Below are 22,513 nucleotides of genomic sequence, written 5' to 3'. Positions count from 1 at the left end.
AGGTGTTATACACCGTTGTTGTTTTTTTTTAATTTAATTTTTTATTTTTTAAAATTTATATCCAAGTTAGTTAGCATATAGTGCAACAACGATTTCAGGAGTAGATTCCTTAATGCCCCTTACCCATTTAGCCCATCCCCCCTCCCTTCAGTTACCTTCTGTTTGTTCTCCATATTTAAGAGTCTCTCATGTTTTGTCCCCCTCCCTGTTTTTATTTTATTTTTGCTTCCCTTCCCTTGTGTTCATCGGTTCTGTCTTAAAGTCCTCATATGAGTGAAGTCATATGGTATTTGTCTTTCTCTGACTAATTTTGCTTTAATACCATCTAGTTCCATCCACATAGTTGCAAATGACAAGATTTAATTCTTTTTGATTGCCAAGTAATACTCCATTGTGTATATATACCACATCTTCTTCATTCATCCATTGATGGACATTTGGGCTCTTTCCATACTTTGGCTATTGTTGATAGTGCTGCTATAAACATTGGGGTGCATGTGCCTCTTTGAAGCAGCATACCTGTATCCCTTGGATAAATACTTAGTAGTGCAATTGCTGGGTCATAGGATAGTTCTATTTTTAATTTTTTGAGGAACCTCCATGCTGTTTTCCAGAGTGGCTGCACCAGTTTGCATTCCCACCAGCAGTGCAAAAGAGATCCTCTTTCTCCGCGTCCTGGCCAACATCTGTTGTTGCCTGAGTTGTTCATCTTAGCCATTCTTGACTGGTGTGAGGTGGTATCTCATTGTGGTTTTAATTTGTATTTCCCTGATGATGAGTGATGTTGAACATGTTTTCATGTGTCGGTTGGCTATCTGGATGTCTTCTTTGGAGAAGTGTCTATTCATGTCTTTACCCATTTTTTCACTGGATTATTTGTTTTCTGGGTGTTGAGTTTGATAAGTTCTTTGTAGATTTTGGATACTAACCCTTTATCTGATATGTCGTTTGCAAATATCTTCTCCCATTCTGTCGGTTGCCTTTTAGTTTTGCTGATTGTTTCCTTTGCTGTGCAGAAGCTTTTTATTTTGTTGAGGTCCCAATAGTTCATTTTTGCTTTTGTTTCCCTTGCCCCTGGAGATGCGTTGAGTAAGAGGTTGCTGCAGCCAAGATCAAAGAGGTTATTGCCTGCTTTCTCCTCGAGGATGTTGATGGCTTGTCTTACATTTAGGTCTTTCATCCATTTTGAGTTTATTTTTGTGTATGGTATAAGAAAGTGGTCCAGGTTCATTTTTCTGCATGTTACTGTCCAGTTTTCCCAGCATCACTTGCTGAAGAGACTGTCTTTATTCCATCAGATATACTTTCCTGCTTTGTCAAAGATTAGTTGGCCATATGTTTGTGGGTCCATTCTGGGTTCTCTGTTCTGTTCCGTTGATCTGAGTGTCTGTTTTTGTGCCAATACCATACTATCTTGATGATTACAGCTTTGTAATACAGCTTGAAGTCCGAGGATCTTATACACCTTTAGTTGAATTGATTCCTAATTATTTTTTGATGCTATCATAAATGATGTGTTTTTTACATTTCAGTTTCTAGTTCTTTGCTAATATATAGAAATACAGTGTATTTTCTGTATTGATCTTGTATCTTGCAATATTACTAAATAAACTCACTTATTAGTTCCAGTAACTATTTCGTAGATTCCTTATGATTTTCTACATAGATGATCATCTGCTAATAAAAACAATTACACTTGTTTCCAATTTAGATTCCATTTATTTCTTGTCTTTGCCCCGTTGTACTGAAGCTATACCTATAGCTCCAGTGCAGTGTGGATGGAAGTGGTGAGAATAGGCATCTTTGCCTTGTTCCTTAGCTTATGGGGAAGGCATTCATTTTTAAACCATTAATTATGGTGTTTGGTGTAGGTTTTTCCTAGATGCTTTTTATCAGGGTGAAAAAATTGTCTTATAAATTTATCTGAGAGGTTGTGTTTTTTTAAATCAGTAATGAGCGTTGGATTCTTTTCATAGGCTCTTTTTGCAGCTGCAGTGTTCAGATAATCCCGTTTTTTCCTTTTAGCCTATTATGTATTGATTGATTTTCAAATGTTAAACCAACTTTATGATCTTGGGATTAATATCACTTATTTATACCAATGGAGTTTAATGTAATAGAGCTTAGAAAGTTTATTGATATGATTTTAGATTCCCCACTGCAACTATTTTTTTTTAATATGAAATTTATTGTCAAATTGGTTTCTATACAACACCCAGTGCTCATCCCAACAGGTGCCCTCCTCAATGCCCATCACTCTCTTTCCCCTCCCTCCCACCCCCCCATCAACCCTCAGTTTATTCTCAGTTTTTAAGAATCTCTCATGGTTTGCCTCCTTCCCTCTCTGTAACTTTTTTTTTCCTCTTCCCCTCCCCCATGGTCTTCTGTTAGGTTTCTCAGGATCCACATAAGAGTGAAAGTGTATGGTATCGTCTTTCTCTGTATGACTTATTTCACTTAGCATATCACTCTCCAGTTCCATCCATGTCATTACAACTAACTCTTAAAGAAACTACTACTTGTTGAGTTTTGGGGTGGTATCAAAGAAGAATATCCACGGGGCGCCTGGGTGGCTCAGTCGGTTGGGTGTCCGACTTCGGCTCAGGTCATGATCTCGCAGTTGACGAGTTCGAGCCCCGCGTCGGGCTCTGTGCTGACAGCTCAGAGCCTGGAGCCTGCTTTGGATTCTGTGTCTCCCTCTCTCTCTGTACCTCCGCTGCTATACTGTTTGTCTGTCTCTCTCTCAAAAATAAATATAACCATTGAAAAAAAATTTTTTTTTAAAGAATATCCACAATTATCTGAAAATATAGCTACATATCTGTTTGAGACTGCATTTTCTCCACATATTTGAACAAAAGCAGTGTATTATAATACTACGATTGAATGCAGAAGCAGGTAAGAGAATGCAGCTGTCTTCTATTAAGATAAAGACACAAAATTTGCAAAAATGTAATAGTGTCACTCTGCTCACTAATTTAAAAATACATATAGTTATTTTTCATTTGAAATATTACTTATGTTAACTATGATTTTAATACTTTTAATCATTTTGCTTTACTTAAAAAACATACAGTACATATTGATAGACATAACCCCCATAAACACAATTATTTAGGATCCTCAATAATTTCTAAGAGTGTAAAGGAGTCCTTAGACCAAAAAGTTTGAGAACCTCTGTTATAGAGACAGTTCAGCTGGTACCTAGAAATAAGAACCTCTGTTTTGAAGTACTGTTACATGCTGTAACAGAAAGGAAATAAAGTCTCTGGCTTGATACCTTCTATTCTTGTGTCATTCTTTGGAGAAGGTTAAGAGTTATTTTTATATTTTATTCTATTTTTGTTACTTATAGATTTCTTCTAAGGAAGTAGTTATTTATATTTGCTTGTTCAGTACTTAAGAACTATAAAGTGTGGGAAGCTTGAATTCCTTCCTAGATTTATTACCAATTTGCTCTAGGGCATTGGGCAAGTCACATAATTAATTGGTATTATACTGGTTCCCTTGTTTATAAAATGACATTAAGATGAATTATCTCACACGTTTTACTCCTCTGTTAAGAGAAACTTTGTCCTAGTCTGTCCTCTCCCTGTCCCTCCATCAAGACCTGTACTTACTCCCTCTACACACCCAGAGTCACATAGTGCACCCTGTGGGGCTCCAGCAGTACCCTGTTTGCTTTCCTGGGGAACCCCATACTCCACCAACTGGACCAGGCTGGAGCCCACAGGCCTCGCCTGTACCCCCTCGAGAAAGAAAAACTTTGTAAATATGAAATGGTATATATACTAGTGTTAGTTGTAATAATTAGGAGTATCCTTAAGTTTATTTTCGATTATTTAAAATGGAATCCTATTAGAGGTGCTTGGCTGGCTCAGTCAGTAGAATATGTGACTCTTGATCTCAGGGTTGTAGGTTTGAGCCCCACATTGAATGAAGAGATTACTTAAAAATAAAATCCTTTAAAAAATTAAAATAAAATAGAATCCTACTATACTTTAAAAATTGTTTTAAAGTTATTTAGCTCAGGGGCACCTTGCTGGCTGTCAGTAGAGCATATGACTCTTTTTTTGTTGTTTTTTTAAGAGAGAGAATGAATTCTAAGCAGACTCCATACCTGAGCCGAAATCAAGAGTGTGATACTCAGTTGACTGAGCCACCCAGGCACCCCTGAGTCTATGACTCTTAATCTCAGGATAATGAGTTCAAGCCCCATGTTGGGCGAGGAACCTGGATAGGATAGGATAGAATAGGTAAAATTAAGTAAAAAATAAAATAGTTTATAAACATTGGCCTGTTTGCCAACCATAATGTTAGGCATTGGTAATTTCAAGATGAAGAAAATACAGTCTTTGCCCTTCAGGAATTAATAATTTTGCAGAAATTTTGCAGAAATCTGAAAAGCAGAAAATTACAGTGTATTGTAATCAGTCCTTTAATAGAGGTATATATTTGTGCTATGGAAACATAAAGAACTATAAAGGTAGAGAGTCATCTGTTAAGATAACATAATTCTTATTTATTGTATTTGGCCAAATGGAACAGTACTTGTAGAAGAGATGATGGTGAATCTATTTTACAAAATTATAATTATTACATAATTATAAAATTATAGAGTAAAAATTTTTTCACAACACATGAACTTAACTAGCCTGGACTATGAAAAACTAAGCTTTTCAGCCTCACTGTGATGTATATAAAATCAAGGCAGTTTGCTTATTTTCTGTGATCGTATAATGATGTAATAGCCGAAAAGGGTAGTGTTCTCAGAGCCAGATACTAGGAGACAGGAATTTCTTGCTCTAAAAAATAATCTCGGGGGCGCCTGGGTGGCTCAGTTGGTTAAGTGTCCGACTTCGGCTCAGGTCATGATCTCATGGTTTGTGAGTTCGAGCCCCACGTGTGGGCTCTGTGCTGTCAGTTCAGAGCCTGGAGCCTGCTTCGGATTCTGTGTCTCCTTCTCTCTATGCCCCTCCCCCACTTGTGCTCTGTCTCTCTCTGTCTCTCAAAAATAAATAAATGTGAAAAAAAAAAAAAAAGAAAAGAAATCTCAGGGGCACCTCGGTGGCTCAGTCGGTTAAGCCTCCGACTTTGGCTCAGGTCATGATCTCACGGTTCGAGACCCGTGTCAGGCTCTGTGCTAACAGCTCAGAGCCTGGAGCCTGCTTTGGATTCTGTGTCTCCCTCTCACTCTCTGCCCCTCCCCTGCTCGTTCTCTCTCTCTCAAAATTAAATATTAAAAATAATAAATAATTTCAGGGTCATTTTAAGTATAAAATATTACTGTATGTGATACTGGACACAAATCATTTTTGATACCTGCCTTGATAAACCAACCTTTATGTGATTTTTTAACTTAAAATTTTAGGTTAATAGTGAAAAGTCTCGCATATAGAAGTTCCTATTCAGAGTCCAAAATTTGTATTCAAAGTATCTTTATGAAAGATACCAGAATAGATCTGTTTCTGAATAACAGTAAGTAAATAGTCACCAAATTTCAGCCTTATCTGTTGAATGTAACTTTGTACAACATATAAAGTATAATGTAAGGATTACGGTTTTGTTAAAGAATAAACACACTAAAACCTTATAAACATACTACTGAGGATAAGTGGAAATTTCCATGCAAAGTACACGTCTTGGATTTCATTAATAATCGCAAACATTTATATAGTACTATATTCACTGTGTGCCAGATATATAGTAACATTGATTAACTCACTTAATCCAAGTAATTTTATAAGACTGGTACCATTATTATCCCCATTTCCAGATGAAGAAAGCAAGGCATTCACAAGTTAAGTGATAAACTCAAGGTCATATAGCTGGTAAATTGGGATTAGACTCTAAGGAGTTTGGTTCCAGGACCATGAGCTTAACCATTGCACTATACTATCCTTTTTCTGAAACAAGTAATTTTTTTTCAACAAGTTGTCCTGGGGGTGAGTGCTAGGAATAGGAAGAGTATTGTGCTAAAGTTGAATACTTTGCTTCCTAGCACCTAAGGGTAATGGTGCTACCACCATTCATCTAGCTTCCCAAGCTCCATAATTTTTCTTCCTACCTCAGGTCACCTGTTTGTAATCCTACCTATTAGGATTTCCTAATTGTAAATCCTACCTATTAGGTTTCCTCAATATCTTCCAGCCTTGTTGTTCCTCTCTGCTGTCAGTATTTTTGCTACTTTGATCCTAACAATCAGTATTGGACCCAAAAATGTCCTAGTTGGTTGCTCTGCCTTCTGTGTCTCTCCACTTCTAGTCTTTATTCCAGGCAGTGGTTGATTTTACCACTACTGTTATTTATAAATGTTTAATAACACCCATTCTTATAAGATCAAATCCAAACTTTATCATGGCATCCCAAAACCCATTTTCCCTCCAAGATACCTCTAATTTATTTTTCCATCCTCAACTCCTTCCACTCCCCCCTGTATCCTTGTAGTGCCTTCTTTCTAGAAGGCTGTCTGAATATACTGTGTTCTTTTATGTCTTACTAGCCTGTATCCATGCGCTGCCCTTTATCCAGAATGCTCTCCCCTCTTTTGTCTGGTAAAGATTTTTCTTATCCTGCAAGTTCTGACTCACTCGGTAGTGTCTATAAATCCTTCCCTAAATGGGGCGCCTGGGTGGCGCAGTCGGTTAAGCGTCCGACTTCAGCCAGGTCACGATCTCGCGGTCCGTGAGTTCGAGCCCCGCGTCAGGCTCTGGGCTGATGGCTCGGAGCCTGGAGCCTGTTTCTGATTCTGTGTCTCCCTCTCTCTCTGCCCCTCCCCCGTTCATGCTCTGTCTCTCTCTGTCCCAAAAATAAATTAAAAACGTTGAAAAAAAAAAAAAATTATAAATCCTTCCCTAACTTACTCAGGTTTCCCCTGCTCCCAAAGTAGTTTTTACCTACTTCTGATAGAATATTCTGATATAATATTCCATCAAATTATATTATAGTTATTGTCATTTCCTTCACCAGACTTGGAATATCTCATACTGTATACACATTTGTTTAGCGGGTGAATGCTCAATAAGTATTTTTGAATCAATGAACAAATATATGAAATTCTAACAATCTTTTCCATAGGTGCTGCAGATGATTACAATAGGATTGGTTCTTCGCTATATGCTTTAGGAACTCAGGATTCTACAGATATATGCAAGTAAGGATTCTGATTTAAAACATTAAATAAAACACAGGGCGCCTGGGTGGCTTAGTTGGTTAGGCGTCTGACTTTGGCTCAGGTCATGATCTCATGGTTTGTGAATTCGAGCCCTGCATTGGGCTCTGTGCTGACAGCTCAGAGTCTGGAGCCTGCTTTGGATTCTATGTCTCCCTCTCTCTCTGCTCCTCCCTTGCTCACACTCTGTCTCTCTCTCAAAAATAAACATTAAAAAAAAAAAGTTTTAAAACATTAAATAAAACAGAAAAATTTTGCTAGCAGCCTGGGCACGTAGAATGCCTGACCCAGCAGGCATTTAGAATATCTTCATCAAAACACATCAGTAATAAGGAACTTTTTTATAAACTTGGATCAATGTTATTTTTTCCTCTATTCTTTCTCTCTTATTTCTTAAATCTGAAAAATAGAGGCGCCTAGGGAACTCAGTTTAAGTGTCCGACTTCTGCTCAGGTCATGATCTCACGGTTCGTGGGTTCAAGCTCCACATCAGACTCTCTACTATCAGCACATAGCCTGCTTCGGATCCTCTGTCTCCCTCTCTCTCTGTCCCTCCCCAGTTCACGTGCTCTCTCTCTCTCAAAAATAAACATTTAAAAAGAAAATCTGAAAAATAAAAATTGACTTTAATGTATATTTTAACATTTACAAAGTGTTATTTGATGAAAGTTGGCTGACGTGTGTGTATGTGTAAGGAAGAGACACATGACTTAGGTCAAAATGTTCTTAGGTTTTGATGAAGTTTATTATAAATAAACGTTCTGAAATTAGAATATACAGTATATATATGTATGTATGTATTTCTTTGGAGGCCAAATTGACTTTTAAAGTAAAATACGATGGTATCAGTTTATACTTTTTAGAGAGGCTAGTTCTAGTTTTTAAGTTTAGTGAATCTCAGGGTAGTCCTAGGGTGACCAGAGGGTAGCTATTGTATGTGTTAGTATGGAAATACTCTCTGAATGTTTGCTTACACAGTTGTCCCTTATTTAATTTATGTTAGCTTTCCACATTAATCTAACCATGGTTAATTTTAGTTGTTCCTATAATATTGTTTAAACACAACTGTTTATTGAAAAATAATCCAAACTTTTTTTTTTCAAACTTAAGTGGCAAAACTATTTTCCTAGTTTATGCCTTTTTCTAAACCACATCCTTGAATCTTTTTTCTAGTGTATCTTGTCTTAGTAGACCTGTAAGATCCAAAGATCCAAGTTTTTCAGCAAAGCAAGGTACTATACATATATATATATGGCTTACATTAATTAACATGCTACCTTTCCTAAGAATTCATAAGTCTTGGAGTGCCTGGGTGGCTCAGTAGGTTAAGCATCTGACTTCAGTTCATGATCTCATGATTCGTGGGTTCTAGCCCCACATCAGGCTCTGTGCTGACAGCCCAGAGCCTGGAGCCTGCTTTGGATTCTGTGTCTCCCTCTCTGTCTGCCCCTCCCCTGCTCACACTCTGTCTCTCTCTGTCTCTCAAAAATGAATAAACATAATTTTTAAAAAAAGGATTTGTAAGTCTTCGATAAGAAGAAAAAGTCAACCTTGCCATGTGTAACTGGGCATAAACCTGTCAAGCAAGTTCTTTTTAGTAAAACAAAGTTCATAAAATAGTGTTTTAGCTTTCTTTTTTTTTTTTTTTTTTTTTAAATTTTTTTTTTTCAACGCTTTTTATTTATTTTTGGGACAGAGAGAGACAGAGCATGAACGGGGGAGGGGCAGAGAGAGAGGGAGACACAGAATCGGAAACAGGCTCCAGGCTCCGAGCCGTCGGCCCAGAGCCTGACGCAGGGCTCGAACTCACGGACCGCGAGATCGTGACCTGGCTGAAGTCGGACGCTTAACCGACTGCGCCACCCAGGCGCCGCTAGTGTTTTAGCTTTCAATAGTACTTGCCTTCATCCAGTTATAACGTCACCAGTAATTACATATTTTACAGAATACTCTTTTAAAAAGCTGTGCATTGGGATATTTTTTAGTTGGTATCACCATTGAGAGATAGGCAATTTAGTTAAAAGTGAACATGAATTTTGAGATACAAATTGTTTACTCATGTCTGTTATTTTCTAAAACAAAGCAGCTCTATTTGAAGGTGTTTAAAACATAACTATCAAATAACTTCAAGAGCTGTTCCAGCCTTAGTGTTTTTCTTTTAAATCAGCCTTTTGTCTCTTTGGATCTGATTGTTCTGTACTTCTATAAGAATTTTGAAATCATGGGCTTTATTTAGTATTATGTGGCATATTAATGAATGTAAGGAAAAATTTTTTTTGGTTTAAATGTATGTATGGCTTAGGGGTGCCTGCTGGCTCAGTTGGTGGAGCATTCACCTTTTGATCCAGGGGTTGTGAGTTCAAGCCCCACATTGGGTATAGAGATTAGGGGAAAAAATTGAAGTTTAAAAAGTTAGAAATTAATAAATATATGGCTTAGATTGTTACTTTGAAAGGGTAAGATTTTCTGTAACAACAGTTTCCAAGTTATCTGTTATATGGGTGGAAGTACAGAGATGTTGAACTAAAGGAAGTCTGCATTGAACGAGACCATCAAATATTACTGTAGTGAGATAACAGTGTTCATTATTAATACAGTTTGGGGGCATATTCTCTCAACATTTGACTTGGAAAATCATTTCAGAGCTGGCTTCTGATGAAATATTTTTCCCTTCCAGGTTTTTCCTCAAAGTTTCAGAACTATTTGATAAAACCAGAGTAAGTACTATCAGTTAACCTTTGGGAGTCTAAATCATTGCATACAGTACTGTTTAACCTGTTATGATTGTGTTTAACTTTGTTGAGAAAGATGAGTTCTACTTCAGAAGGATGAAGAAACAGACTTAGATTTGAAAATTGTAAGTTGTTTTTCAGGAAACTTATTTTTTTTGTTGCTGTTGTTATGGCCTTTTGGTATTTGTAAAAGTTCATATTCTTCATCAGAGAACATGTTCATTATAGAGACTAGGTTTACTTTTATGAAGAACGGTGTTTTTCTGGGGCTTTGTATGCTAGAAGAAAGTTTTAGATTTATTACAGTTTTACCAATATTGCATTGCTTTTGATCCCCCTTGACACACTGGTTTAAAAGTGAGTTATATCTGTGTCCTTGGGTGACTCAACTGAGCATCCAACTTCAGCTTAGGTCATGATCTTAGGGTTCATGAGTTTGAGCCCCACAGTGGGCTGGCTTCTTTCAGCACAGAGCCCGCTTAGGATCCTCTGTCCCCATCTCCCTCTGCCCCTCCCCTGCTCATGCTCTCTCTCTGTTAAAAATAAACATTTAAAAAAAAAAGTGAGTTTAACAATATGAGGCAAATACACAACTGCAAAAAAGGTTAAATAGCAATAATGCTTTAATATTGATGTAGTCTTGATTTTCAGGGATTAGTCTTAGATACAATATTAAAACACTTTGATGAAGTTCAGAGAATAATGAAATGTTTATTATGTGTTTAATGGCACTTACCTGAGATTGGAAGTGGCTAGTCCATTGTAGAAATCTGATTTCAACGTGACTTTGTCAATTGAATAATAGATAGCGAAGATAAGTAAAAGAAAAGGAGTTATTTTCTTACAAAGGAAACCATCATTAAATACATAAATGTTGTTGTAGTGAAGGGTCCCGAAAGCCCATTATTTCACTTTTGGTATTTGTACAAATGAGCGTTTTCCAGGAAGATACAGTTGTTTCATGTGTGTTTACATCAAAAGAATAGGGAAGTATCACAGAATAGCTTTATGAGTTAGTATTTTTGCAGAAGTAAATGTCAAGATGAGATTAGACATGCAAGAGATTCATTGGGAAGAACAAAGAGGGAGGAGCAGGATAGACATGAAGAGACTTCAGACCATAGTGCAGGTCTACACCTGGGAAAGGAGAGGGACTTGGTAGGAGGAGTTTGAGACTATAGCGCAGTCTTAAGAAAGTTTTGTCCAGATCAAAAGGGAGTCCTTAGCCAAAGTTGCTCATTAGAGGCAGTACTGCATAAGCAAGACTGGGCTAGTGCTACTGCCCCTGTGCTCTGTCATTGGGTGCAGCTGAGGCAAGGAGGGAAGGATGTATCATAACCTTGGGATGAATATTGTTCTGATCTAGAGAGATTGCAGCTGGGACTCTGAACAAACTATGCTCCTTGCAGCAAGCAATTTCTCATGAAGGAGATCTAGATGGCACGTTGCCATAGGCACCACAGTCTTCATTTCTTTTGGTGTCTTGGTGTTGTTCTGGTTATTATTGCTGTGGCACAAACCATCCTAAAATCAATAGCTTAAAAAGACAGCCATTTTATTATGCTAATGAATTCTTTGGGTCACGAATTCACAAAAGGCAGAACAGAGGTGGCTTGCCTTTACTCCATGATGTCTGGGGCCTCAACAGGGAATATATGAAGGCTGTGGGCTAGAATCCTCTGAAGGCTCTTTCACTCAGATGTCTGGGGGTGATACTGGCTACCAACCGAGACTTTAGCCGGGGCTATTGGCTGTAACATTTGCATGTTGCTTTTCCATGGAGCTGCTTAGGCTTCCTCACAGTATGGTGGCTTGAAAGCAAGCATCCTGAAAAATGGGAAGTGAAAATTGCTAATTTCATTAAGGCCTTGAAACTGGCACAGCATCACTTTTGTATTGATCAAGCAATGTTAGGGCCCAGAATCAAGGGAAGGGAATACATACATACATACCCCTACTCCTTCTTAGTGGAAGGAGAGAAGAGCCATATTTAAAAGCACCCAACTTTAGGGGCACCTGGGTGGCTCAGTCGGTTAAGCGTCCGACTTCGGCTCAGGTCATGATCTCATGGTCCATGAGTTCGAGCCCCGCGTCGGGCTCTGTGCTGACAGCTCAGAGCCTGGAGCCTGCTTCGGATTCTGTATCTCCCTCTCTCTCTGACCCTCCCCCCATTCATGCTCTGTCTCTCTCTGTCTCAAAAATAAATAAACATTAAAAAAAAAAAAATTTAAAAGCACCCAACTTCCATCTAACATGTTACCTAGATTTATCTAAATCAGTTTATCTAAATTTATCTAAATCAATTTTGAATATATTTTATGTCTGTGCATTTATTGTTAGGTTCATAAGTTTATTTCTCTGTAAGGGAATGTTTCTTAAGCTTCAAGGTTTTTGCTAACTTTTTATTGAAATATATTTTACATATAGGAAAGAGCATATATGAGAAGTATACAGCTCAGTGAAATTTAACAGATTTAACACACCCATATAATGAACACCCAGATCAAGAAATAGAACATTTAGGGGCACCTGGGTGGCTCAGTCGGTTAAGCATCCAACTCTTGATTTTGGTTCAGGTCATGATCTCACGGTTCATGAGTTTGAGCCCCACATCGGGCTCCACAATGACATTGCTAAGCCTGCTTGGGATTCTCTCTACCCCCTCTATTTTGCCCCTCCCCCCTTCTGCACATGCACACTCGCTGATTCTCTCTCTCAAAATAAGTAAACTTAAAAAACAAAAAAAACATGCCCTGCCCCCCTTCAGCTGCTTTCTGAGTCACCACCTCCTGCAAGGAAAACCACTATCTTAGCTTCTAACAGCAGAGATTAATCTTATTTTCATATTTTATGTGAATGCTTCATGCACCATGTATTCTTTTATGTCTGGTTCCATTTACTCAGCATTACATACAAAAGATTCATCTGTGTTCGTTTTTTTTTTTTTTCCTTTTTCAGAAGAGAGAGAAGTACTTTTCCTTTTTTTTTTTTCTTTTCAGTTTATTTACTTTGAAAGAGAGAGCTGGAGAGGAGCAGAGAGAGGGAGAGAGAGAATCCCAAGTAGGCTCCACACTACAGCATGGAGTCCCATGCAGAGCTCAAACTCATGAACCATGAGAAACCTGAGCCAAAATCCAGAGTCGGATGCTTAACTGACTGAGCCACGAAGGCACCCCTGCATTTTTTGTTTTTTGGGGGTTTTTTGGTTTGGTTTTAAGTTTATTTACTGAGAGAGAGAGAGAGTATGCGCGAACGAGTGCACAAGTGGGGGGAGGGGCAGAGAGCGAGGAAGAGAGAAAGAATCCCAAGCAGGCTCCATGCTACCAGCACAGTGCCCGGCTGGGGGCTCAGTCTCACAAACCATGAGATCATGATCTGAGCCAAAATGAAGAATCAAACACTTAGCTGACTGAACCACCCAGGAGCCCCGATTCATCCATGTTGTTGCATGTAGGTATAGTTCCTTCATTCCTTCATTCATTGCTATATACCTTTCCTTGGCAAGAATATGACTAAATGTATTCATTTGTCCTACTGTTGGTAGGCATTTGGATCGTTTCTAGTTTGTGGCTCTTTACAAATAGTACTTCTAAGACCATTCTTAGATAGTTTCAGCTGAAAACAGGTAGATACTTGTTCGGTATATATAACCAGGAAGGGAATTAGGGGTCTTACGGTATCCATGTGAAAAGCTTTCATAGATCGTGCCAAACCGTTTCCCAAAGTGATTGTACCAACTTACATTCCCATCAGAATAAATGTGAGCATTGGGGTTGCTACACAGCTTGCAGTACTTGCTGTTGTCTTTTTTTAGTTATTCTGTTAGATGTATAGGGTTTTTATTTTTAATTTTTTTTAATGTTTTTATTTATTTTTGAAGGAGAGAGAGAGAGACAGAGCATGAGTGGGGGAGGAACAGAGAGAGAGGGAGACACAGAATTCAAAGTAGGCTCCATACTGAGCTGTCAGCACAGAGCCGGATGTGGGGCTTGAACTCACAAACTGAGATCATGACCTGAGCCGAAGTTGGATGCTTAACTGACTGAGCACCCAGTTGCCCTGGATGTGTAGCGTTTTTAAATTGTAACTTTATTTCAACAGGAATTTCAGACCCACAGAAACATTGTGAGAATAGTACAAGGAATTCCTATACATGGGTCACCCAGATTTCCTGAATGTTAACATTTTCTACATTGCTTAAATTGCTTTTTCCCCAAAATGTCCATATTCATTCTGTTTCTGCCCTTTGTGCACATCTGTCTTTTTTTTAAAGATAAGAATTAGGGGCACCTGGGTGGCTCAGTCAGTAAAACCTCCAACTCCTGATTTCAGCACAGGTCATGATCTCATGGTTCGTGGGATCGAGTCCTTTGTTGGGCTCTGTGCTGAGTGCAGAGTCTGCTTGAGGTTCCCTCCCTCTATCTCATTCTCAAAATAAATAAACATTTTTTTAAAAAGATAAGAATTTTAATATAGTCAATACAGTTATCAATGATTTCCCTTGATGTCACCAAATTCTTGCTATATACATGTTCCCAGTTGCCTCAAATGGCTTTTTACAGTGGAGTTCATCTGACTTAGATTCCAACAAGGTCCCTATATTGTATTTGGTTGACATAATACATCTTTATCCTCTGTCTCTCCAGACTGAAGAGTTGCATCTTTTTAGTCTGACGTGGCTGTTTCCCATTTTATCCCAACTCAAACTAACCACATCTGTTTATTACTCTGTGGTGTCTTCAGGCACATTTTGGTAATGTTTTGACTGTATTTTCTGGTTGTTCTCAGTAGGCAGATTGGTTTGTTATCTAGTCTACCATCGTCAGCCTTTAACACTTTAAAATCATGTGTACATATCATTGAAAGGAAGTAACAAGAGAAAATGTAAGTGCTGAAAGATGGTACTGAAACACAGTCTAGCTGGGAACTTGAATCAGATATCGAGTCCTTCCATAAACTCACTAATTTCATTTGATCTCCTTCTTTTTTCTGTTCATTTCTTGTCATAATCATGAAGAAAAGTAATAGGCTAGTAGAAAGGAGAGGGTGGGGAAACTTAGGTTAAATAGGAGTGGATACTATAGATATTTATAACTTTAATTTTTTTACAGTAATTGAGAAAGAAAATGTGGGGTATAGACTATGTGTTAATTAAATGCCTGGTTTTTTCCCCTTTTTCAGAAAATAGAAGCACGAGTGTCTGCTGATGAGGACCTCAAACTTTCTGACCTTTTAAAATATTACTTAAGGGAATCTCAAGCTGCTAAGGTAACTTGACTGTTCACGGTTTTTTAAAAAGGACTGTTTTATTAAAAGCCATCTCTTTAGAAGTTAGATTTAAGGTTATTAAAAATTATTTGTTGATTTTAAATTATATACTCAAGTGTTAATTTTTTTCTCCTTTTATAAATTGTAGGTCAGGGAACCCCACATAAATGTTTCCTCTATTGGGGTGCCTGACTGGCTCAGTTGGTAGAGCATGCAACTCTAAATGTTGGGGTCATGACTAAAAGAATAAAAACTTGGGGCACTTGGGTGGCTCAGTCAGTTATGCATCCGGCTTTGGCTCAGGTCATGATCTTGTGGTTCATGAGTTCGAGCCCCACATTAGGCTCTGCGCTGACAGTTTGGAGCCTGGAACCTGCCTCGGATTCTGTGTCTCCCTTTCTCTCTGTCCTTTCCCGGCTTGTGCACACATGTGCTCTCTCGCTCTGTCTCTCAAAAAATAAAGATTCTTTTAAAAATTATTAAAAATAATAATAAAATTAAAAAATAACTAAAAATAATGTCTCCTCTATAAGCTTCTGATACAGTATAGATTAGAATTTTTTTTTTTTTTTTTAATGAATTTGGTGTAGTCATTCAGGTAAAATGCCTACAAAACAAAAAGTAAACCCCGTAGCTAAAGGAGTCCTAATTTGGTCTATATATATCTTTTGGGGGTAAATGAGCTCTAAAATCAGAATGTGTTTTATTTTAAGGCGACTCAAATTTCCTTTTTTTTTTTGAGAGTGAAGAGGGGGAGTAGGGGCAGAGAGAGAGGGAGACTGAGAATCCCAGCAGGCTCTGCACTATCAGTGCAGAGACCGACCTGGGGCTCAAACCCACCAACTGCAAGATCATGACCTCAGCCAAAATCAAGAGTCGATCACTCAACCAACTGAGCCACCCAGGGAACCCAAATTTCCTTTGGAAGTCTGTATATGTGCAAGACTAAAACTCTTACTATCCAAAAAATGTTTAACAGAAACAACTGAAAAAAGCACTGAAACTTAGTGGCTCAGATATTCCAAATTTTGTGTTAATTTGTGAATCGGTATGTATTGTACAGAAAATTCCCATGTGGTCAGTGGTGATTTGTACACCAGCTTTTCATTCCTTATCAAATTATAAATAGGCCTTGGGGCACCTGGCTGGCTTAGTTTATAGCACATGTGACTCTTGATCTCAGGGTCTTGAGTTCAAGCCCCACATTGGGTGTAGAGATTACTTAAAACATAAAATCATTAGTGGTGCCTGGGTGGCTCAGTTGAATAAGTGTCTGACTCTTGTATTTGGCTCAGGTCATGAACCCACGATTCATGAGCTCAAGCCCCACATCAGTCTCCACGATGATAGTGTGGAGCCTACTTGGGATTTTCTCTCTCCTCCTCTCTATCTGCTCCACCCACTCTTGTTCTCTCTCCCAAAACAAATGAACTTAAAAAAAAAAAATTAATAAGTAAGGGCACCTGGGTGGCTCATTCGGTTAGGTGTCCAACTTTGGCTCAGGTTATGGTCTCATGGTTTGTGGATTCGAGCCCCGCAACGGGCTCTGTGCTGACGGCTCAGAGCATGGAGCCTACTTCAGATTCTGTCTCCCATTCTCTCTGCCCTCCCCCGCTTCTGCTCTGTCTCTGTCTCTCTCAAAAGTGAATAAACCTTTTTTAAAAATTGCTTTCAATAATTAATTAAATCTTTATAAAGTAAAACCACAGCGTGATACCACTTCACACCACCAGGTGGCTTTAATCAAAAAGATAAGTGTTGCCAAGGATGTGGAGAAATTGGGACACTCGTACAGCGTCTGCAGAAATGTAAAATGGTGCAGCCACTTTGGAAAACAGTCTGGCAGTTTCTCAAAAGGTTGAACGTAGAATTACCAAGTGACCCAGCAATTCCACCCCTAAGTAATGAGATAGAAAGAGAAAGGAAGACATGTTCCCACACAGACTTATACACAAATGTTCATAACAGCATTATTCATAATAGGCAGAGTGTGGAAACAAATGTCTCTCCCCTGGTGAACGGACACATCCACGTGGTGTGTCTGTCCTTACGGCGAAATATTATTTAACAGTCAAGAGGAATGAAGTACTGATTCAGTTATAACATGAATGAACTCGAAACTTTATGCTGTGTGAAGAAAGCCAGACAGAAAAGGCCACATATTACGTGATTCCATTTTTGTTTTCATGGCACACCCAGAATAGGCAAATCTATAGAGACAGAAAGCAGATCAGCGGTTGTCTAGGGTTGGGGGGGGGGGGGAGGGGTTGGGGGGTGGCAAGGAGGAAATGAAGAATGACTGCTGATGGATGTGGGGTTTCTTTTTGATCGACAAAAATGCTCCAAAATTGACGGTGGTGATGGTTATACAACTCTGCCAGCACACCAAAAACCCGTGAATTGTGCACTTGGAACGAGTTGTCTGTGTGTGAATTACATCTCCGTAAAGCTGTTATAAAGACCATTTGGAGGGTGACTGGCATGTGATCTTCATGGCGTAAGCGTTAGCTCTGATGATGATGGGGGCAGTGGGGTGGTGGTGGTTGCCCGTAACTGTTCGAAACACGCAGTGTGTCTTACTGTGAAGCATTCTGTTGTATAGGATCTCCTCTATCGAAGATCTAGGTCACTAGTGGATTATGAAAATGCTAATAAAGCACTGGATAAAGCAAGAGCGAAAAATAAAGATGTTCTTCAGGCTGAGACATCCCAACAATTATGTTGTCAGAAATTTGAAAAAATATCTGAATCTGCAAAACAAGGTACTGTTATATTAACCTTTAATTATACGGTATACCTTCAACTATTATGTGAATTAAATAGTTAATCCTAATTTCTTTTGTTCACAGAACTTATAGATTTTAAGACGAGAAGAGTTGCCGCATTCAGAAAAAATTTAGTGGAACTGGCAGAGTTAGAACTGAAGCATGCAAAGGTTAGTGTCATAGTCAAGGTTTAATATTTTACGTGACTTATAATTTAGAAATGAGTCAGTCTTGGGACACCTGGGTCCTCACGATTGGTGAGTTTCAAGTCCCACGTTAGGCTGTGCGGCCCCCTTTCAGATCCTCTGTCCCCCCTCTGTGCCCTTCCCCCGCAAAAGTAAAAAAATACACATTAAAAAGAAAAAGGAGGGAGGGAGGGAGAGAGAGAGAGAGAGAGAGAGAGAGAGAGAAAGAAAGAAAGAAAGAAAGAAAGAAAGAAAGAAAAGAAAGAAATGAATGAATGAATGAATGAATGAATTATGGGGTGCCTGGCCGGCTCATTCGGTGGAGCATGTGACTCTTGATCTCCTGGATGTGAGTTTGAGCCCCACGTTGGGTGTTGGGTGTAGAGATTACTTAAAAAAAAAGAAAGAGGGGAAGGCAGGGAGGAAGGAAGGAGTCAGTTATGGAATTGATAATAATCCTTTAATGACAGTTTCTTTCTGGAGGGATATTGGAAGAACCATTCCTGGATTAGAATGAATTATAATTGGAATGCTAATTTTTGAAGATCATTTTAGTACTTCAGAATAATTTAATGTTAGTAAATAAATATCCTTCGCCCAGGGTCTTTTATAGTGTTTGTTTCCTCCAGATTCAGCCCTTTCTTGTAGTTAAGATAAAGCTTGGCCCAAGCCTTCTAATAAGGTTAGAACTAGAGAATCTTAGAATTGCGAGCGAACTTAAAGATCATCTAATTCAAGCAAGAATAATACGTACAGTTTCTCTAAGCGGTCAGCTCTGCAAGACCCTAGTACCTAATATGGAAACCAGTATCATTTTTGACTGCTTAAAAAAGATAAATCTATCTTTAATAAAAACTTCTTTAAAAATTCAATATTTGCTGGCTTCAATCAGAAGGACTGAAAGTAAAAATATATTCAAAATTCCCCAAATTATAAGTATTAAAGAAATTTAAATAAATTTGTTAGTGTTTTGTTTTGTTTTTTTAATATATTTATAGTATTTACACTTTGAAAGTCATTAAAAAGCTTGAGACTCTACTAAGACGTTCGGGACACTCCATAACGCACAGAAAGCTGCTTGTGTGTCACTTTGACAAATTGGTCAGAGTTTTGTCATGTGAAATAAGAAAGATAAATTTGACGGATGCCTGGGTGGCTCTGTCGTTTGAGGATCCGACTCTTGGTTTTGGTCAGGTCATGGTCTGTCTCACAGTTTGTCAGCTGGAGGAGCCCTGCGTCCAACTCTGCGTGGAGTCTGCTTGGGGTTCTCTCTCTCCCTGCCCCTCCCCGCTCGTGCGCTCGCTCGCTCGCTCGCGCTCTCTCTCTCTCTCAAACTCTCAAAATAAATGGGTTGGCTTTAAAAAAAGAAAGAAAAATGAATTTAATTTCTCCCACAGAAACATTTGGATATATCACCCTCAAATATTTGAATATATTCTCTCCTACAAGCTAGACATCTTTGAGCTAAATATATTTTATCCCATACATTTCAATAAGCTTTTTATATTATTACACTAGGTCATTGCTGTTTTCAAATATTGCATGCAGGGGCCCCTTGGTGGCTCAGTTGGGTAGGCCTCTGTCTTTGGCTCAGGTCACGATCTCACGATCTCACAGTTCGTGAGTTCGAGCCCGACGTCGGGCTCTGTGCTGACAGCTCAGAGCCTGGAATTGCTTCGGATTCTGTGTCTCCCTCTTTTCTCTCTCTGCCCCTCCCCTGCTCATGCTCTGTCTCTCTCCGTCTCTATGTCTCTCTCTCTCTCTCTCTTTCTCAAAAAAAAAAAAAAAAAAGTAAATAAACATTAAAAATTTTTTTTTTCAATATTGCACCCAGAGGCGCCTGGGTGGCGCAGTCGGTTAAGCGTCCGACTTCAGCCAGGTCACGATCTTGCGGTCTGTGAGTTCGAGCCCCGCGTCGGGCTCTGGGCTGATGGCTCGGAGCCTGTTTCTTTTTTTTTTATTTTTTTTTTTTTTATTTTTTTTAAAATTTTTTTTTTCAACGTTTTTTTATTATTTATTTTTGGGACAGAGAGACAGAGCATGAACGGGGGAGGGACAGAGAGAGAGGGAGACACAGAATCGGAAACAGGCTCCAGGCTCTGAGCCATCAGCCCAGAGCCTGACGCGGGGCTCGAACTCACGGACCGTGAGATCGTGACCTGGCTGAAGTCGGACGCTTAACCGACTGCGCCACCCAGGCGCCCCAAGCCTGTTTCTGATTCTGTGTCTCCCTCTCTCTCTGACCCTCCCCCGCTCATGCTCTGTCTCTCTCTGTCCCAAAAATAAATAAAAAACGTTGAAAAAAAAATTAAAAAAAAAAAAAAAAATATTGCACCCAGAAATGGAAACACCTTTCCATACGTGGACTTATTATTGCACACGTTTCTTCTTACGGCAGTTTTAGAGGCATAAGGGTTTTTTGTGTTTTTTCTTTTTTTTCTTTTTCTTTTTGCTTTTCGTATAAGGGTTTGTTTTTTTGTTTTTTGGTTCTTTTGTGTTTTGTTTTGTTTTGTTTTGTTTTAGCACCATCTTACACCAGCTTGATTTGGCTTATAATCACACATCTTCTCCTCCTTCTCCTCCTCCTTCTTGGTCTGTTTTCGAGCCTCCAACCTATAGTTGTGTGTTTAATTCTTTGTAGTAATAGTTTTCATTTTTGTGGTAAAAAACACATAAATGTACCGTCTTACCCACTTTTAAAGTGTACGGTTCAGCCTTGTTAAGTATATTCACATCGTCGTGCAACAGGTCTCTAGAACTGTTTCATGTACAGAGCATTTAATTTTTAAAATGAAGTTGCAGGCCACAGTTATGTCTGTCAAATTGTAGCTTGCTAGTTTCAGCCCAGCGTGAGATCTTTTGGAAACTTCGATTTGATCATATAGTAGTTGACTAGGAGAGTGGTTATTACTCCCAAGTGATGGACATTTGTAGTTTGTATGAACTTCCCTTTTATGTCGTCATCTAAGTTTTACTTTAAAAGATTGATCGGGACCAAAGGAGTCAACATTGGTTCATCTAATTGGATAAGTGCACGGTACCCAAAAAGGCTGAATTTTTAGTTCCCTCCCTTTCTTTCTATACTAATTGATATTAAGTTATTAATGAGTATTCTTTGGTGATGGTTATTTGGGTAGCTAGGAATTCACCTATTTATACTATCATCAACCGTTTCCATTTTATCTGTGATGGATACAAGAAGTATCCAATTCCTCATTACAATGAAGCTATATATTACGGATTTCCTGGTCTAATCACCCTCTCAAAAGAAAATACTTCGATAAGGTTGGCACGATTTATTGTTACTGCACCCGTGTTGGTTTCTAGTGTTCACTATGTTTGTTCTTTGTAAGGAGGTTATAAAATCTATTCAGGATTTTGTTAATAGGTTTAAGGAAGGATTAGCAAATTACAGCCTGCCTGTTTTTGTGTAGCCTGTGAGCCAAGAATGGCGTTGGTTTTTTGAGAGGGAGAGAGAGATAGAGCACGAGCAGGGAAGGGGCAGAGAGAGACAGGGAGAGAGAGAGGGAGAGAGAGGGAGAGAGAGGGAGAGAGAGAGAGAGAGAGAGAGAGAGAGAGAACGAGAACACCAAGCAGGCTCCTCACTGTCAGCGTGAAGCCCGATGCAGGGCTTGAACTCCCTAACCGCCAGACCATGACCTGAGCCGAAACCCAAGAGTCAGACACCTACCCGAAAGAGCCACCCAGGTGTCCCGGAGAGAGAGTATGTTAAGCAGGCTCCACGCCCAGTGCAGAATCCCAGGCGGGGCTGATCTCACGACCAACCGTGAGATCATGACCTGAGCCGAAATCGAGAGTCGGACGACGCTTGACCGACTGAGCCACCCAGGTGCCCCTCAGTGGTTCTTTAAAAAAAAGCGAAAGAATAATATTTCATGACACGTGATAATTACGTGAAATTTAGATTTCATCTGTAAGTGAAGTTTTACTGGAATACAGCCAAGCTCGTTCCTTTGTGCCCTGTCTGTGGTTGCTTTCATACTACAGCAAAACAGAGACCACATGTCTCTCAAAGTCTAAAATGTTTACTATGTGTTTACTAAGCCCTTTACAGAGAGTTTGCTGACCCTTACTATATAGATGGTTGTCAGCCTCTGGTTTCCAGATTTCTGTGCTTTTCAGGTCCTTTCTGAAATGTGTTCTCTGATGGGTCTTCTACTCCAGTGGCTCTCTCGACTAGAGGCAGTTTTGCCTCCCGGGAGACATTTAGCAATTTCTGGAGACGTGTCTGGTAGTCACAACGGAGGATGGGTGGGTTTACGACCGGTATGTAGGGCGCAGAGGGCAGGAATGCTGCTAAACTTTTGACAGGGCACAGGAGAGCCCCCATTGGAAAGGATTCCACAGCCCCAAATACGTCAAGTGTGCCGA

At 39.2% G+C, this 22,513-nt stretch overlaps 1 protein-coding gene across 1 annotated transcript in view; it reads left to right on the top strand.

The window, feature by feature from the left end:
* The window catches only part of SNX6 (sorting nexin 6), a 62,006-nt gene that overhangs the window by 35,159 nt on the left and 4,334 nt on the right, over window positions 1–22,513 (top strand). Inside the window, exons 9-13 of the mRNA XM_058738791.1 lie at window positions 7,078–7,153; window positions 9,849–9,888; window positions 15,085–15,171; window positions 17,774–17,933; window positions 18,021–18,106. Of these exons, the coding sequence (XP_058594774.1) occupies window positions 7,078–7,153; window positions 9,849–9,888; window positions 15,085–15,171; window positions 17,774–17,933; window positions 18,021–18,106 (449 nt within the window). The remainder of the gene's footprint in view (window positions 1–7,077; window positions 7,154–9,848; window positions 9,889–15,084; window positions 15,172–17,773; window positions 17,934–18,020; window positions 18,107–22,513) is intronic.

The sequence above is a fragment of the Neofelis nebulosa genome, chromosome 7, assembly GCF_028018385.1.
Source record: "Neofelis nebulosa isolate mNeoNeb1 chromosome 7, mNeoNeb1.pri, whole genome shotgun sequence".
NCBI classification, from domain to species: domain Eukaryota; kingdom Metazoa; phylum Chordata; class Mammalia; order Carnivora; family Felidae; genus Neofelis; species Neofelis nebulosa.
This window is presented reverse-complemented; position numbering and strand designations above follow the sequence as displayed.